General features: G+C 43.1%; 1 protein-coding gene across 1 annotated transcript in view; it reads right to left on the reverse strand.

Moving 5' to 3' along the window:
• Positions 1-17270, reverse strand: part of LOC138377984 (LON peptidase N-terminal domain and RING finger protein 3) — a 129209-nt gene that overhangs the window by 110261 nt on the left and 1678 nt on the right. Inside the window, exon 3 of the mRNA XM_069463191.1 lies at positions 14268-14390. Coding sequence (XP_069319292.1) covers positions 14268-14390 — 123 coding nt within the window. The remainder of the gene's footprint in view (positions 1-14267; positions 14391-17270) is intronic.

Below are 17270 nucleotides of genomic sequence, written 5' to 3' on the forward strand. Positions count from 1 at the left end.
CTTTCTTTTCTCTACTAAGGAAAAAACAGGCTGGGCACGGTGGCTCACGCCTGTAATCCTAGCACTCTGGAAGGCTGAGGAGGGTGGATTGTTTGAGCTCAGGAGTTCGAGACCAGCCTGAGCAAGAGCGAGACCCCATCTCTACTAAAAATAGAAAGAAATTAGCTGGACAACTAAAAACATATATAGAAAAAAATAGCCAGGCATGGTGGCGTATGTCTGTAGCCCCAGCGACTGGGGAGGCTGAGGCAGAAAGATGGCTTGAGCCCAGGAGTTTGAGGTTGCTGTGAGCGAGGCTGACGCCACGGCACTCACTCTAGCCTGGGCAACAGGGTGAGACTCTGTCTCAAGAAAAAAAAAAAAAGAAAGAAAGAAAAGAAAAAGAAAAAGAAAAAGACCTATAGAGCATAGTAAGCAGCTCCCCAGCTCCCCCTGGTGGAAATAACTCCATCGAAGCAATGGAATAGAAAATCACAGGCTGGTGCTTGAAGTTACAAAGGAGATCACTGGGGACAAAGCAAGTGACTCAACGTTTCCCAGGAAAAGTCCTTGACAGAAACAAGGGGAACTAAAGATTAGATTCAAAGCACTTGGGAGAACTTCTCAATTTATTTTACCGTTAAACTTCTTTTGCTTCTGACAATGAAGAAAAAAGGATTCATTTAAAGTTGAACATCATGGACGTACCCTCAAGGAATTTAAAATCTGGCAAAGAATATGAATCATGAATACAAATAAGTACAAAGCAATAAATATGACTTCGAATGAATGAATGTGGGCCAAATAAGAGGAATAAGCTCAGAGCTATGACTCACCCAGGAAAGAGAAGGATTACTTTAGGCTGAGGAAATCAAGGAAGACATCTTGAAGTGGGTGGCTCTTGAGATGAACATTGAAAGACAAATAAAATTTTAGTCAGAGAATATTCCATGTAAAGACCTAAATGTAGGGAAGGGCACATCATGTGAAACCCCAAGCAAACCAGTGGGGCTTTGTAAAGGTCACAATTTAGGTGACAACACAGAACCTCAAACCCTCTTTGAAAAAAGCAGAGAATGATTAGCAAGACAAAGGTCCTTGGCAAAGGTAAACACAGGAAGGAACCAAACAAATCCCTTCCTTGTTTTCTCTTGGGTGAGAGAAACACTACCTAAAATCTATGGGGGAAAAAAAGAAAATACAAACTCCACGATAAACAGCCCAGCTTATATAATAGAGAATTCTGAATCCATAATATCTAATAAAAACACTTGAAGGCATGCATCTATTCTGTTCTATATTTTATCTGAAGGTAATGCCCAGAGAACCTCCTTTTCAAATGGGGTCACTATCCCTTTCATTCCCTTCCATGCAATGTCCTTCCCATGAAAATGTCAAAATGTATCCTGAATCCATCCATCCCTCTCCATCTCAACTACCACCACCTTAGGCCAAGCCACCATCATTTCTCCCCTGGTCTAGTGCAACAGCCTCTTGACTAGTCTCCCCACTTACACCTTGGCCCCTCCACAAGCCGCACTGCACAAAGCAGTCAATCTCCCAGTGATATTTAGGGGGAAATTAAATAACTCACATTTTATTTTCAACTTTTCATTTAGAAATAATTGCAGACTTACCAAAAAAGTTGCAAAAACAGTACAAAGAATCCCCATATGGCATTCACCCTGATCCCCAAATGTTAACAACTTAACCACTGTACAATATTATACATCAAGTAATAATATCCATGTAATACTATAATCTAATCTATAGACCGTATTCAACTTTCTCCAGTTGTCCCACCAATGTCCTTTTTCTAGCCCAGAATCACAGGTTTCCTTAGGCTCCTTTGATTTGGAACAGTGGAACAGGTCTTTTTTTTTTTTTTTTTTTTTTTTTTTTTTTTGTCTTTCATTGCTATGAAATTTTTGAATAATGCTGACCAAGTTCAATTTTGGTTTTGTCTGATGGTTCATCACGACTAAATTCAGGTTATGTGTTCTGGCGAGAATACTACAGACATGATGGTGTGTTCTCAGTGCGTCATATCAAGAGGTCAGTTTGTCCCATTACTAGTGATGTTAACTTTGATCACTTGGTTAAGCTGTTGCCTGCCAAGTTTCTCTAGAGTAAAGTTACTGTTTTGTCCTTTGTAATTAATAAGAATTTTGTGGGGAGATATTGTGATGATTCTTGCCTGAAACAGTTATTATTGTGGTAATTGCCAAACGATTAAGTTTCTATTTCCTTTATTCTTTCTACATGAACGAATTAGAATTCTACTGTAAACAAGTGTTTTTCCTTCTTCCTCATTTATTGATTCAGTTATTTCCTTTTGAGTTCTCTGAGTTGGAGTAATTCTTAGACTGGACTGGCTTGAGGATCATACTGGATTTGCTAATTAACAGGATTGGATCCCATCAGAGGCCTCCTGCAGGTTCCTTTCTTTTTCTTTTTTTGTTACAGAATATTATGGGGGTAAAAATAGTTTGCTTACAAGTAATGCCTTTGCCTCGCCCAAGCCAGGGCTAGAGGCATGCCCTTCCCCCATACAGTGCGCTCCATCTTCATTACTTGTGAGTTTACCCCTCTTGCACCAGCCGCCTGACCGGCACCCAGTGAGTATTACTACCATGTGAGCACCTTAATGTTGATTAGTTAGGAACAATTTGATGGCGAGTACATGTGGTACCTTGTGATACCTCACTTCGAAAGATGGGCTCAAGCTCTATCCACCATAATATAGCTATTTCTTTATATTAGTATGGACTCGGAGACTCTTATTTTATTCTGTGGATTATAATCCATTACTGTCATTAATTTTGTTGCTTAAATTGTCCCAGATTTCACCCTTTCAAGTTGACTCCTGTGTCCTTTTGACATGTTCCCATTATTCCATGAGCACTTTCTTACTTTCTGGCAGAAGATATTCCAAGATCATCTTATACTCTCCCTGCCCCAGTCCTGTGATCAGCTGTTTCTCCAAGGAGCCCCATTTCCTCTTATTTGGAGAATGGTATTTTAAAACCAAGATCTGAGTGCTAGGTGTGCTCATTGGTATTGGGGTATCCTTGCTCCTAAGCCTTTTTGGCAGACGGAGCTAGGAAATATATGTATATACACATCTATATCTATTTCTCCATCTCTGTGTGACTGTGGAGGGAGTGGGTGTGTGTGTGCATGCACTCATATAAAACAATGTGTTCATACTGATACCTCTAGTCACCACAAGGTTCATTCTAGTCTTCTGTTTTTTCTTATTTGTAACTCCTTCCTCTGACAGAGTAAAATCTGGCTCTCATTAGTCACAATACACTTACTTATTTGCTCTATACTAGAATATACATAGATCCAGAATTGCTAACCCATACTACTGTGGAAAACAAACCTACTAATTAGAGTACAGTATTTTTGTACAGTTAGTTTCGCGTTTAACCTTAGAACAGTGATTCTAAAGTGTGGTCCCTGCACCAGCAGCATCAAAATCACATGGAACTTATTAGAAATGCAAATTCTTGGGCCCCACCCCAGACCTATCAGATCGGAAATTCTGGTGGTGGAGACTGTCTATCTGAGTTCTAACAAGCCCTCTGGGTAACTCTGATGCACCCTGAAGTTGGATAACCACTATCTTAGAGTATACAGTCCAAACACTGTTTTCCAAACTTACTTAGTGTATTAGCTGGGGATACCATACCAAAATACCATAAATGATGGCTTAAACAACAGGAATTTATTTCTCACAGTTCTGGAGCCAGGATGTCCAAGACCAAGGTGTTGGCAGGGTTGGTTTCCAGTGAGGACTCTCTACTTGGCTTGCAGATAGCTGTCTTGCTATTTATCTAGTTATTGTGAATTGAGACAGGCAGTCATTGGAAGTCAAGCAAGAGCTGTCCCTTCAGCTAATTGGTTTCTTTTTATTACATTTTTTTTATTTCAGCTTATGATGGGGGTACAGAAGTTCAGGTTATATATATTGCCCATGTACCGCCCATCCTCCTGAGTCAGAGCTTCAAGCGTGTCCATTCCCCAGACAGTGCGCACTGCACTCATCATGTAGTTATACCCCCATCCCCTCCCCCCACCCCCGAGTCAGAACATTCAAGCGTGTCCATTCCCCAGACGCGCACTCATCATGTAGGTATACACCCGTCCCCTCCTCGCACCCCCCACCTCAGTCTGATACCCAATTGGTGTTATTTCCAAATGTGCACCTAGGTGATGATCAGGGAAACCAATTTGCTGGTGAGTACATGTGGTGCTTGTTTTTCCATTCTTGGGATACTTCACTTAATAGAATGGGTTCCAACTCTCTCCAGGAGAACAAAAGGGATTCTATATCACCATTATTTCTTACAGCTGAGTAATATTCCATGGTATACATATACCACAATTTTTTGTATGGAATCAGAGAAGATCCCATATAGCAAAAGCAATTTTAAGAAATAAAAACAAAATGGGAGGTATTAATTTGCCAGACTTCAAACTATACTACAAGGCTGTGGTTCTTAAAACTGCTTGGTATTGGCACAAGTGCAGGGACACCAACCAGTGGAACAGAACAGAAAATACAAATATAAAACCATCCTCATATAGCCATCTAATCTTTGACAAAGCAGACAAAAACATACTCTGGGGACAAGAATCCTTATTCAATAAATGGTGCTGGGAAAATTGGATAGCCCCATGTAGAAGACTGAAACAGGACCCACAGCTTTCACCTCTCACAAAAATCAAATCACTGTGGATAACAGACTTAAACCTTAGGTGTGAAACGATTAGAATTCTAGAAGAAAATGTAGGAAAGACTCTTTCAGACATTGGCCTAGGCAAAGAATATATGACGAAGATCCCTAAGGCAATCACAGCAACAACAAAAGTAAATGAATTGAACCTGATTAAATTAAAAAGCTTCTGCACAGCCAAAGAAACAGTCAGGAGAATAAACAGACAACCTACAGAATGGGGAAAAATTTTCACATACTACACATCAGATAAAGGACTGATAACAAGAATCTATTTAGAACTCAGGAAAATCAGCAAGGAAAAATCAAACAACCCTATCAAAAAGTGGGCAAACGACATGAATAGAAATGTTTCAAAAGAAGATATAAGAATGGCTAACAAACATATGAAAAAATGCTCAACGTCCCTAATCATCAGGGAAATACAAATCAAAACCCCAATGAGATATCACTTAACTCCAGTGAGAATGGCCTTTATCAAAAAGTCCCAAAACAACACATGTTGGCGTGGATGCGGAGAGACAGGAACACTCATACACTGCTGGTGGGACTGCAAACTAGTGCAACCCCTGTGGAAAGCATTATGGAGATACCTTAAACAGATTCAAGTAGACCTACCATTCGATCCAGCAATCTCATTATTGGGCATCTACCCAAAGGAACAAAAGTCATTCTATGTCAAAGACACCTGTACCCGAATGTTTACAGTAGCACAATTCACAATTGCAAAGATGTGCAAACAAACCAAATGCCAATCAATTCATGAATGGATTAGCTAATTGCTTTTATACCTTTTGGTTGTTGTTGTTTCTCTTCATTACCAGTGGCCCTTGCCAAGGAGAGCTAATTGCTTGTAGCCACAGGTGTCAATCTCTCCGGGCACTCTCTTTGATCAGCTCCAGTCCCATGGCTCCATGCAAATCTGCTTTGTCGTTCAAAACAGGCGAAAACCACAGGTTTGAGACTGCAGCATCACCTTGGAAAGCAGCTGCCCCTGACCTTTGAGACGCCCTCCTGAGGCGAGGCAGCTTTTGATATGCAAACTAACACATTCACATATTCCTTGCAAAACCTTGCAAAACTCCTGAAATCATTTCTGTCTCTAATATAGTAATATTAATCTAGTGGCCTGACATGTCCCCACTGGTTTCAGTTAAACCTTCTGAATCCTTTTAAAGCCCAGCTCAAATGTATTCCCACCACGATTTTTTTTCTGCCTTACCAGCTACAAGTTCATTTCACTTCCTCTGAAATTCTGTGGCATTTATTACATATTTTCTTAATCTTTATTTTCTTTATCACTTACCACAGTCTGTAATATATTCTTATGTAGCAGCTTATTTATTGACCCATCTTTCCCAGGAGAATGTAATCTCCATGAGGGCAGAGACTGTGTTAATTCTGCTGTATCCTTAGTACCTAGCATAGTATCTGGCACAGAGTAGGCACTTACTAAGTGTTGACAGAATAAATCAATGATGCTAGTCTGGGTGGGCAACGTAGAGTAAGTGTGTTGATGGTCTAACGAGTGTAAACAAAACAATTCCACATTATTTTACATTCTGCTCATGCAGACTTTCACAATGCCCAATGCAATCCAAACAACTTCCTACATGTAATTCATTCACTTATTCCACAAGTATTTACTGAATAGCTAATACACGCTCATTTAATCCTCACAAAAACCCTATGCATTAGCTATGATTATTATCATCTCCATTTTGCAGAGGAGAAAATTGAGGATCAGAGAATTGGCATGGCCAAGGAGACACAGCTAGTAAATTACTATATGCTAGGCATTAGGCTAGGCTCAGGGGACATACCAAGGAACAAGCAAACATGGTCCTTGCCCTCTCCAGTGGAGACACAGAGAAGGAATCCACGATTACTGGGCAGCATGTTAAGTGTTATGATAGAAGGTAAGGCATCAGAGGAGGTTTCTGGGAAGAGGTGGCACTTGAACTGAATTTGAAGCATAAGTATTAATAGATCTTAGCTGGGTGAATGGAACACCAACTATCTAGTTAGTGATAGGGCTCCCACTGCAGCATTTACCTTGATAAATTTTCGCTGAATTTCCATGGCTTGGCCTTCACCTCAGCTTTGCAGGGTAAGAAATCCAATCTAGAGTCATCTGAAATCAAGAATGCTGACACATGCTAATAAAGCGAAGGCAAGAAAGAGGTTTATAAATCAGAACATCAATTTGTTAATATAACAAATTATAAGTGGGGCTTTTCTTCTCACAGACATACCTACTGAGGCAGTTTTCTGGTGAATCTAGAACAGGGGTCCACAAACTTTTTCTTTAAAGGGCCAGAGAGTAAGTGGTTGTGGCTTTGTGGGTCATATACAGTCTCTGTAACAACTACTCAACTCTGCCATTGTAGGGCAAAAACAGTGGTAGACAGTATGTAAGCAAATAAGTGTGGCTGTGTCCTAATAAAACTTTATTTATGAAAACAGATGGTCAGCCAGATTTGGTCAACAGGCCATAGTTTGCTGACCCCTGGCCTAGAACAAGAACAAGAACAAGAACAAGAGGAGCTAGCACTCTGGGAGGCTGAGGCAAGAGGATTGCTTGACGTTAGGAGTTCGAGACCAGCCTGAGCAAGAGTGAGACCCCCCCCTCCACCCCCGTCTCTACTAAAAAATAGAAAAAAAAAAAGAACAAGAGTAGTTGTTATATGATTCAAATGCTTAATTGCATCAGGCTTTGGTGGCCCAATGTGTTCATCAATGCAACAGGGAATCTCTTACCACCGGTATCAGACTGGGCACATTTTCCTGTTGTTTGTATCCCTTCTTTCCTGAGCAATGTTTAAATGGACACTGCCAACATTTGCATCTCTAGTCCTTCTTTTTAATTGCTGGCCACCCTACAAAATCCCATGCCATTTGAAAGATTGGGTGTAAGAAAGCTCTCCTTACCAGTGAGACTCTAAGGGAAATGCCAGTAGCATCATCAGTTTACATTCTGTAGCTATTTTACAGCCTGTCTCGATCCTTTGTTACCTGCAGTGGTTGGGGGGACCTTCCATTCTTACACGTGACAGATTTGACAACATGAATACGTACAAGCATTTAAGCTCCATGAAGAGATAGACTATTTTTAAAATTAGAAATAATCCTTTATTCTTACAAAAGTACTATATATTCATTGTAGAAAATTAGAAAAGAAAAATAAATAGAAACATTATATTCCCACCACACAGAAATCATCACTGTTAACAGCTTAGTATATACTCTTGCAGATCTTTTCCTAAGTATATATAATACATATATGCATATCTTACCAAAATGAGATAATACTGTACATGTTTTATAACTGCTTTTTTCAGTTAATAACCTCCACTAGTCCATGATAATAAGTTTTGTTTTTTCTTTTTTTTTTAGACTGAGTCTCACTCTGTTGCCCGGGCCAGGTGCTGTGGTGTCAGCCTAGCTCAAAGCAACCTCAAACTCCTGGGCTCAAGCGATCCTCCTGCCTCAGCCTCCTCCAGAGTACCTGGGACTACAGGCACCCACCAGCATGCCCCACTAATGTTTTCTATTTTTAGTTGTCCGGCTAATTTCTTTCTATTTTTAGTAGAGACAGGGTCTCGCTCTTGCTCAGGCTGGTCTCGAACTCCTGACCTCAAGCAATCCTCCTGCCTCGACCTCCCAGAGTGCTAGGATTAGAGGTGTGAGCCACCGCGCCTGGCCTGTAAGTTTTCATCTAATCTAATACCCATCCATATTCAAATTTCCCTAATTCTCCAAGAAATGTCCTATAAAACTAGTTTGTTCAAATCAGGATCCAATCTCAGACCACACATCGATTGCATCTTAAGTCTCTTTTCATTTAGAATAGTATCCTTTTTCAGGATAGGAATTTTGTTTCCTGCTGTATCCCCAATACCTTTAACAGTTCTTGGTGCATAACAGTAACTCCATAAATATTTTTATAATTAATTGATTAATCAAAAACTTCACCCTAGACTTTAATCGACCCATTACCCTTTATCTCCATTTTATAGATAATAAAAATAAAGACCAGAGAAGTGAAGTGACTTCCCAAGATCACACCGCAAGGACATGGCAATTGTTTTCCATTCCCCTTTTTATTCTATTAAGCTAGGAGTCGGCAAACTTTTCTGTGAAGGCCAGAGAGTTAACATTTCAGCATTTATGGACCAAGAAGCAAAACTGGGGATATTATGTGGGTATTTATATAATGAAAGAAAACAAATTTCTACAAATTTCTACAAATTTCTTATTAATTAAATTCAAACTATAATAATATTTAACTATAATGTTTTATAATACAGGTCTACTAATGAAAAGAATGGAATAGAAGAATAACATTTTGCTTCACTGGTGTTGAAAGTTAGTGTTCCCTATCATCAAACTGGTTGTAAATGTTCATCTGAAAAAAGCATTCTTAGCTCACAGGTCACAGTTTGCCAATCCCTGTACTATACCATGCTGCTTGTTTGTGATTTTGTTTTTTTAAGAAAGTCTGAGTAAAAACAGTATTTCTCTTAATTGACAGTTGCATTTGGGCACTGGCTTATTGAAGCTTTATGATAGTAAAGTACCAATAAGGAAAAGAACTCCTCAGCCACATTTTAAAAATGCATATATTGTATTACTTCAGTTACTCAAGCACCAAACTGTTGCGTGTGCCTGTCTTCTTTCATCTAGATTGACAGAGGGTAGGTTACACTGTGACTGTGCCTTTCATAATTAACCACCCGTGAATAGTCACTAGGGCCGGCCGATTTAAAAACCAGTGCGAGGATGGTAATTGTTTGGCCTATGTCAGGGCTTACCTTTTTTCTCTCTCAAATAAAAATATGCTATGTAAAGATTTAGAGGTAAATATCCAAAGAGTCAAAAGAATAGAAAGTGGTTGCTTTGGGGGGCACAGGGAATGGGGATGGAAGCAAAAGATTCCCCCCCATTTAAAAAAAAAAACAAATCTTGTAGAACTATTTGGCTTTTTTAAAGTACAGTATATACATGTATAATTTTGATAAAAATAAATGAAAGGAAGCCAGAGGCACATTAAGAACCCTCCTAGAAAAGGTTTCTTTAACACTGTCTTCTGCCCCTCCTCAAGCCGGGTTAAGTGTCCCTCTTCTCTGCTCGCACAGCACCCCACGCTCAACTCCATCAGAGCACCTAACACACTACACAGTAATCATCTGATTCTCTGTGTGTCTCCCTGAAGGAACCAGGCGCTCCTTGCAAGGAAGGACCATGTAGTATTCATTTCCACTCCTAATTCTTATAACGTTAAAAAAGGCATTCATTTCAGTGAAATGGAACTAGCTAACCAAATACAACCCCAAATCACTCAGTCTAGGGAAATTAACATCACGATGCGATACCAAGCAAAAAGACACAAAAAAGCATTGGTGAATATGTGGAGAAATTAGAACCCTCATACATTTACCAGTGGAAATAGAAAATGGTGCAGTCGCTTTGGAAAACAGTCCAGAAGTTCCTAAAAAGAGTTAACATACAGTTACTATATGACCCAGCAATTCCACTCCTAGGTATATATCCAAGAGAACTGAAAACACATGTCCACACAAAAACTTGTACATGAGGGTTCATAGTAGAATTATTCATAACAATGAAAAACTGGAAAAAGCTCAAATATCTATCAACGGATAAGTGGAAAACCAAAATTTGGTATATCTATACAATGGAATATTATTCAGGCAGAAAAAGGAATGAATGAACCTTGAAAACATCATGCTAAGTGAAAGAAGCCAGACACAAAAGACCACATATTGTGTGAGTCCATTCATATGGAATATCCAGAAAAAGCAGCTATATAGAGACAGAAAGAAGAAGATATGTGGTTGCTTTAGGTTAAAGGTGAGAGGGGAGATCAACTGCAAACAGGCTTAGGGGAATTTTAGTGGGGGTGGAGGAGTTAGTAGAAATGTTCCACAACAGGACTGTAGGGATGGGTAGCTGTATAACGCCATAAATTTATTTTAAAAATTGTATACTTAAAATGAGTGAATTTGATGGTATGTAACGTAGAAGGCTGGGAAAAGATTCCTCAATTATATTATTGCTTCCTCCTGCCCCCACCATCACCCCTGGATCTTTAATATCTTCAGAGCTGGGAACATGAGCACTCAAGTGTTAGGAACAGCAGAACCCAAACTTCTTCCCTCTTCTCCCAGCCTCACCTCCCCCATGCTGGCTTTCACTTCCCAGAAAATGTTGGGTTAAGTTCAAGTACTGGGGGCAGGCAGGTTCCAATCGATTGCTGGATTCCCTTGCAATTGGATAAGCTGGGAGGGTAGAGTGAGAAGAACCAGAAAGGACTGGGGGTCAGAGATGCGTGTTTTAATGCAGGCTTCACCATTAGCTGTCCACATCCTTGCTTCAACTTCCCCCTGTGCCAGCAGGGATTATGAAAATATATGTGCATATATACATACATACATACATGTACATAGTGTAACATGTAATACGAGGAGGGCAGGTCAATTGGCTTCTAAAACATGCTCAAGTGTTTACCACTTAGCAGCGCCTGCAGTGTCTGGAGACCCACTGTGGGATGCTCTACCCCATGGTTCAGGGTACATGGTCGGGGTATTCAGTGATCAGCGGAACTTGACAGAACACCAAACTCCAGGTTGATTTCTTCTCTGGCTGGCCCCCAGCAGTTTCCTTCATGATGTTCCTTCAGACACCAGCACTTGCCATGTAGCCAAACCCTGTTGGGCCTTCCAAGCCCCGCTCAGTGCTGCCTTCCCTTACTACTCCAGTCTCCCTGCTCTCTCCTGTCCCTTCATGTTCTCTACTGCACCACAATATAGCATCTTAAATGACACCATCTTATGTTACCCTGGAACTGCACCACAGATGTAAGTCTTTCTCTCCAACCAGATGACCGGCTTCTGGAGGGCACATAACAGATGCCCAATAGATGCTCAACACACTAGATGGAATTGAATGGAGACACTTATCCATCCCAGGGCCCAGGGACAGGCCTAGCATTCAGGCCCAAAGTCCTCATACAGATCCTTCCAGCTCTAGGAAATCCACTGCCCATGGATGAGCTGGCAAAGAAAGGAGGGAGATGGGGAGGTGCTCACAGTGCCCCAGGCCATCGATGCCAGCTGTCAGAGGTCCCTCCTCCCCAGGAGCCACAGCTGGCCCTCAGAAGCCCTGCTGAGTGGCCCAACAGGACCAACCCACTTCTGAGGCAGCCTTCCTGGAATTCTCCCAAACAAAAGCATGATGCTCTTCAGTGGCAGACACACAGCATCCCGAGGTACAAGGATGAAAGGGCAGAGGACGGCAGGAGGGAGAAGGAGGCTGAGGGGAGAAATCAAAGGAAATAAAGCACAAATAACAGCAGCACTTCCCTTCTTCGCTTTACTACCTAAGATCTCTCTCTAGGCCGTCTCAATGGCTCTGGAAAACAAAAGTCGGGGTCAACTCTCAGTGAGAATAATCATTCCACATGACCGAAAGTCAATTTCACTTCAGGGTCAGTCTTAGAAAGGCCCAATTAGGTCAAGAAGGAAAAAAAAAAAAGAATCTGAGGTAAAAACTAACATTTTTTCAAAACCGTTGGCCTGTGAGTTCTAAGGCAGCTTATTAATGCCAAGTGAACCTGGACCATCTCTGTCAAATCTTGAGCCCTGAAACTGGAATGATCAGTAAATAAGCACAACTAAGGTCTCTCAGTATTCTTAAATGGCTGCCAAGACCTCATCACACTCAATGGAAATTAGCCTCTACATTTTTGCGCTACCTTCAGAACTCCATGACGCTCCTCATGAACATATGCTCTCTTGTACTGCCTGGCATTCATCTTAACAAATGCAAGATTGCAACCTCCTTGAAGACTGAGACTGTGACTTATGCCTCTTTGGGTCTCCCGAGCTTCCCAAAATGTCTTGCCTCATCCTGTTAGGTAGTTGCTGACATGACAGCTGCTGGTCTATAAAAACGGCCTGGAAAGACAGGTCAACCCAACTAATGATACTAGAACTTCTGATGCCAACTGGGAAAGGGACAAACAGGAGTAAAGAAACCATTCATCCTTGGGCCAGGGACCTGCCTCTGTTGGCCAGTCAGCCTTTGCACACTCTTTCCTTGAAGTCAGAGCTTTTCTAACTGCCTTAGTCCATCCCAGAACTAGATAATTCCATTGCTACTTTTGACCCAGCCCCACCAGTGAGTGCTGAGACCCTGGAGAGGGTCTCGTGGGGCAGCAGGATGGTGGAGCAGCTAAGACCAGGCTTTGGAAGAAGACAGTGTTGAGTGTGAATGCTTTCCCACCAATCGCTAGCTGTGTGACCTCAGGAAAGTCATCTGTCTCATCTGCACATGGGGATGAATAACCGTACGTACCCTCATAGGGATGTTGGAGGGTTTAAATTATATCTTCCATACAAAGTGCCTAGCACAGTGCCTGGTGCAGAGGAAATACTCAACAAATGTTAGCTATTCTTCCTCTTAGTATTATTATTATTGCTCACATCACTGACTACACTTAAGACTGAGGAAGGATCCACAGCTAGGAAAAACTCTCCCTGACCCGTGTTCCTCTCAAATACACCTTGTCCACATTCCCAAACCAGTTCCAAGCAACCTCTCAGAAACGAAATCCTCTGTGAAAGACAGAAAATCCAGAGCCCAGTTTCCCCTAGGTCATCGATTTTGCTAAAGCTTCCTTTCTAGAGCCGTCAGAACCAGTCCTGTCTCTTGCTCCGGCATCCACTGCTCCGGTAAACCACACCGGGACAGAAGCCTTGGGGCCTGGTGGTAAATAGAGACCGAGGCACAAGAAGAGCAGAGATGACCACCGACTGTGAGCATCCAACTTTCAGGCCAATGAGCCAGACCCCAGGAGAGTACATTGCAAAACAATAAACAGCAAAGCCCACGAATTGAGGATGCATGAGCCTTCACTCACGTTCTCACTATTTCATGCAATGTTTTTGATAACAACCACATTCTCCTGGGACGCAAGGGTTGGAATGATCGTTTGGATTATATTATAATGGTCTCTGACTTGCATCTGTGAGACAGTGTGTTTTATTTCTAGCAAAGGAGTTCTGTGTATGGCAGGGGAGTTGGGACACCAAAGTCCTTGCCCAGGAGCTGGCTGTCCTGTGTGGCTAGCGAAACTGTGATTCAGCCAAAGAAAAGTTATACAACTACAGGCAGCCCCACACCCCAGACCAACACCCAGAACCTCCTCCGTGAGCCTCAATGCCCATGTTAATCTACTTGGTTTTGGTTTTTATCCCACTGACAATCCAGACCCTGAATCAAACAAGCAAGAACATTCCTCATAGGCTCCTCCAAAAACGCGGGAACTGCCCAATCTGATTGTACACGCCAGGAGGATGGTGTTGGTGAGCCCTTGTGTCTCCCTCTCATCCCCTTAACCCAGGGAACCACCCACTCAGGACCCCAAATGCCAGGGAGGGCAGCACCCTCACTCCCCTCCCTAGAGAAAACAGAGAGGTGAGGGTCCATTAGGCACATGGACCTGATGTCATTTCAACTCACCCTTTGGGCTTCAGATCTTGCTCTCTTGTTCTTTCCATCGAGGGACACACAATAGAGAAACTCTCTTAGTGCTTCCTCCACCTTGCCTAGGGTGGCTAACGCTTGGGCTTTTCTAAAGTGTGCCTGGAAGAAAACAGTAGCATTCAGCACCATTTGAGTCACCTTATTAAGGCTGCTGCTATTAATAGCAATCATTAAATACTGACTGAGCACTCACTAGTGTGTGAAATGCTTTAAAAGGACTCTCTTATCTACAGCCATAAAATGTAGGCAGTTGTTCTGAATCCCCCAAAAAGGAACGTGCCCAAAGTAACACAGCTGGTAAATTGTGGAATCAGGGTGTGAATCTGGGACTGACTAATACCAAAGCCCGTATTCTCGTTTCTTTCTTTTTTTTTTTTTTTTTTTTTTTTTGGGGACAGGGTCTCACTCTGTTGCCCGGGTAGAGTGCAGTGGCATCAGCCTAGCTCACGGCAACCTCCAACTCCGGGGCTCAAGCGATCCTTCTGCCTCGGCCTCCCGAGTAGCTGGGACTACAAGCATGCACCACCATGCCCGGCTAATTTTTTTTCCGTATATTTTTAGTTGTCCAGCTAACGCCTTTCCATTTTTAGTAGAGATGGGGTCTCGCTCTTGCTCGGGGTGGTCTCAAACTCCTGAGTTCAAATGATCCTCCTGCCTCAGCCTCCCAGACTGCTAGGATTACAGGTGTGAGCCACCGCGCCCGGCCCAAAGCCCGTATTCTTAACCATTGTGCCATGCGACCTCGTCTCTGCCCCTCCATTGAATGGAGGTACCACCAAATATGTAGCAAGAACCCCCATTTGACCACATACTAACCAGCTTGCAGGGCCTGCCCAGATATGCCTTCCTTTGAATTAGTGCGTCAAGCAGAGACCTAGTGTGACTTGAGTGAGCACCTGAACTTACTGATCATTTTTCTGAAGGGGCCAAGAGAAGGGAAATGGCCTCTCCAAGACCTCAAAGGTAGCTAGTGGCAAAGCTAGAACTAGGACTGTGGTCCTAGGACTCCCAGAATGCTTTTCCCCACAAAGTGGACTGCCCTTCCGGGGGCTAAGCAGGGGTTGGGCAAATATTTTCACTCCTAGGGACTCAACTCACTTCTGTTCCCTCACCGTGTCTTTAAAAGGTTTAAAGAAGTTCATGGTCCTCAGGCTCCAAGCCCAACTGCCCTGGGAGAGACATAGTAGGGAGAGCAGAGGAGCATCCTGGGGAAGAGGAAAGAAGATGAAAAGACAAGGGGAGAGGGCTGCCTTTTGTGTGCCTTGGGACAGGTGGCCATTTGCAACTTGGCTTGCAGGGTATTTCACTTGAGTCACCCAGGCCACCCCTCAGTAGCCTGCTCCCCACTCCCTTGCCTCCATGGCTGACCCGAAGTCTAACTTAGTGAATGAAACGATCCAGGTCGCAGCTGCTGGGCACTCCCCTGCCTCCCCTGCTAACAGGCCTCTGTGGGCCCTGGAGCCCTCGGGCTGTGGCCTCGCTGTAGGGGCTGGTGGAGCTGCCTTCTTGGGCAGTGGCCCCTGCTCCAAACCTCTTGGGGACCTCTCCCTATGCCCCCACCTCCTTCTGGAGCCTACTCTTGGCTGACATGGTTGCTGATGTCCTCCCTTGTTGCTCCTCCCAGCAGCGTTTACCAGGGACTCCTGGAGAAAGGCTTGCGTAACACCGCAGGGCAGCCACAGGGGCAAGTGTAGGGCGACTGCAGAGGCCTCTGGGATCCCACTAATCATGCCAAGCAGCAGCAGCCCATACGTTCCCCCTGCTCGGGGCAGCCAGCTCACCCCACTGAGAGCTGTGCCACCGATAGGGTGTGTTGAGTACCACTGAGCCCTGGCTGCATGGCTGGAATAGGGCTGCCAGGTGAACCCCCTCCTGTGGGGCATTTCACATAGAAATTGTGGGAAAGATGCAAATCAGGGTATGAGGTGGTTTTGAATTATACGCATCAGTTTGAGTCCTGTCTCAACCTCCAAGACAAGTTCTCTTATCACTGCCCCCACCCCTGACCCCACCACTGTGGGAAGCGACACTCCTGTTTAATATTTCCACCAACTCTTCCTTCACGGAGAAGTCACTGGTCCCATTTCATCCAAAATGCTCCACTGCTTCTCAGCCCTGCTTCCCACCACGCTGTCAAGGCCCTGGGCCCTGGGTTTAGGGTGGGAGTGGAAAGAGTTGCAAGGGAAGTCCTCTTACCCCCAGGCAGCTCTCTGACTCGTATACTGCCATGAGACCTAAAATGCCCTCACTGAAGCTCCCTTGGGTTAAGACAGCACTACTAAACCCTACATGTGTTCCTTAGGAAAGAGAACATACTAATCCATCATCACTCTTGAAAACCTTCTCATGAAAGAACATTTATGAGTTCACCTGACATTAATGGCAGAGTATATTGTGCTTTATCTGAACTTCCCAGTTCCTAAAACATTCTGATAATCCAATATTTTTATAAGATTGGCATCAAAAGTCATTAGGTGACAAAATCTGACCTACACTGATGTAAAGTGTTTTAGAATATTCGTCCCACTCAGTGTGAATTTTCATATCATTTGCTGCAGAAATAGTGTGTTTGATTATGGGGGGCCTGTCCAGCGTGCACTGTGGACATTATCTAATATATGATCTTTCCAAAATCTAAAACATTCTGGATTCTGAACACATCAAGTCCCATGAGATTCAAATAAGGGATCATGGACCTGAACTTGGATAAATTGGTTTTCTGAGGAAGGCATCCTTGGGGTGTGCGGAGAGAGCACTACACCAAGACCCACAAACTTCATAACTTGCAGAACGTCCTCTTGGCCGTGTTCACCTTTGATCCTCACTGCATCCCTGTGAGGCAATCAGGGCAGTTAGCAGTAGCTTCATTTTGCAAACAAGGATACTTGTTGTTCAGAGAGTGAAGACACTTCCCCATGGTCACTTAGGTTTCAAGTAGGAGAGCACAGGCTTAAATTTAATCTTCTAAACAAAACAGTG

The sequence above is a fragment of the Eulemur rufifrons genome, chromosome 30, assembly GCF_041146395.1.
Source record: "Eulemur rufifrons isolate Redbay chromosome 30, OSU_ERuf_1, whole genome shotgun sequence".
NCBI classification, from domain to species: Eukaryota; Metazoa; Chordata; class Mammalia; order Primates; family Lemuridae; genus Eulemur; species Eulemur rufifrons.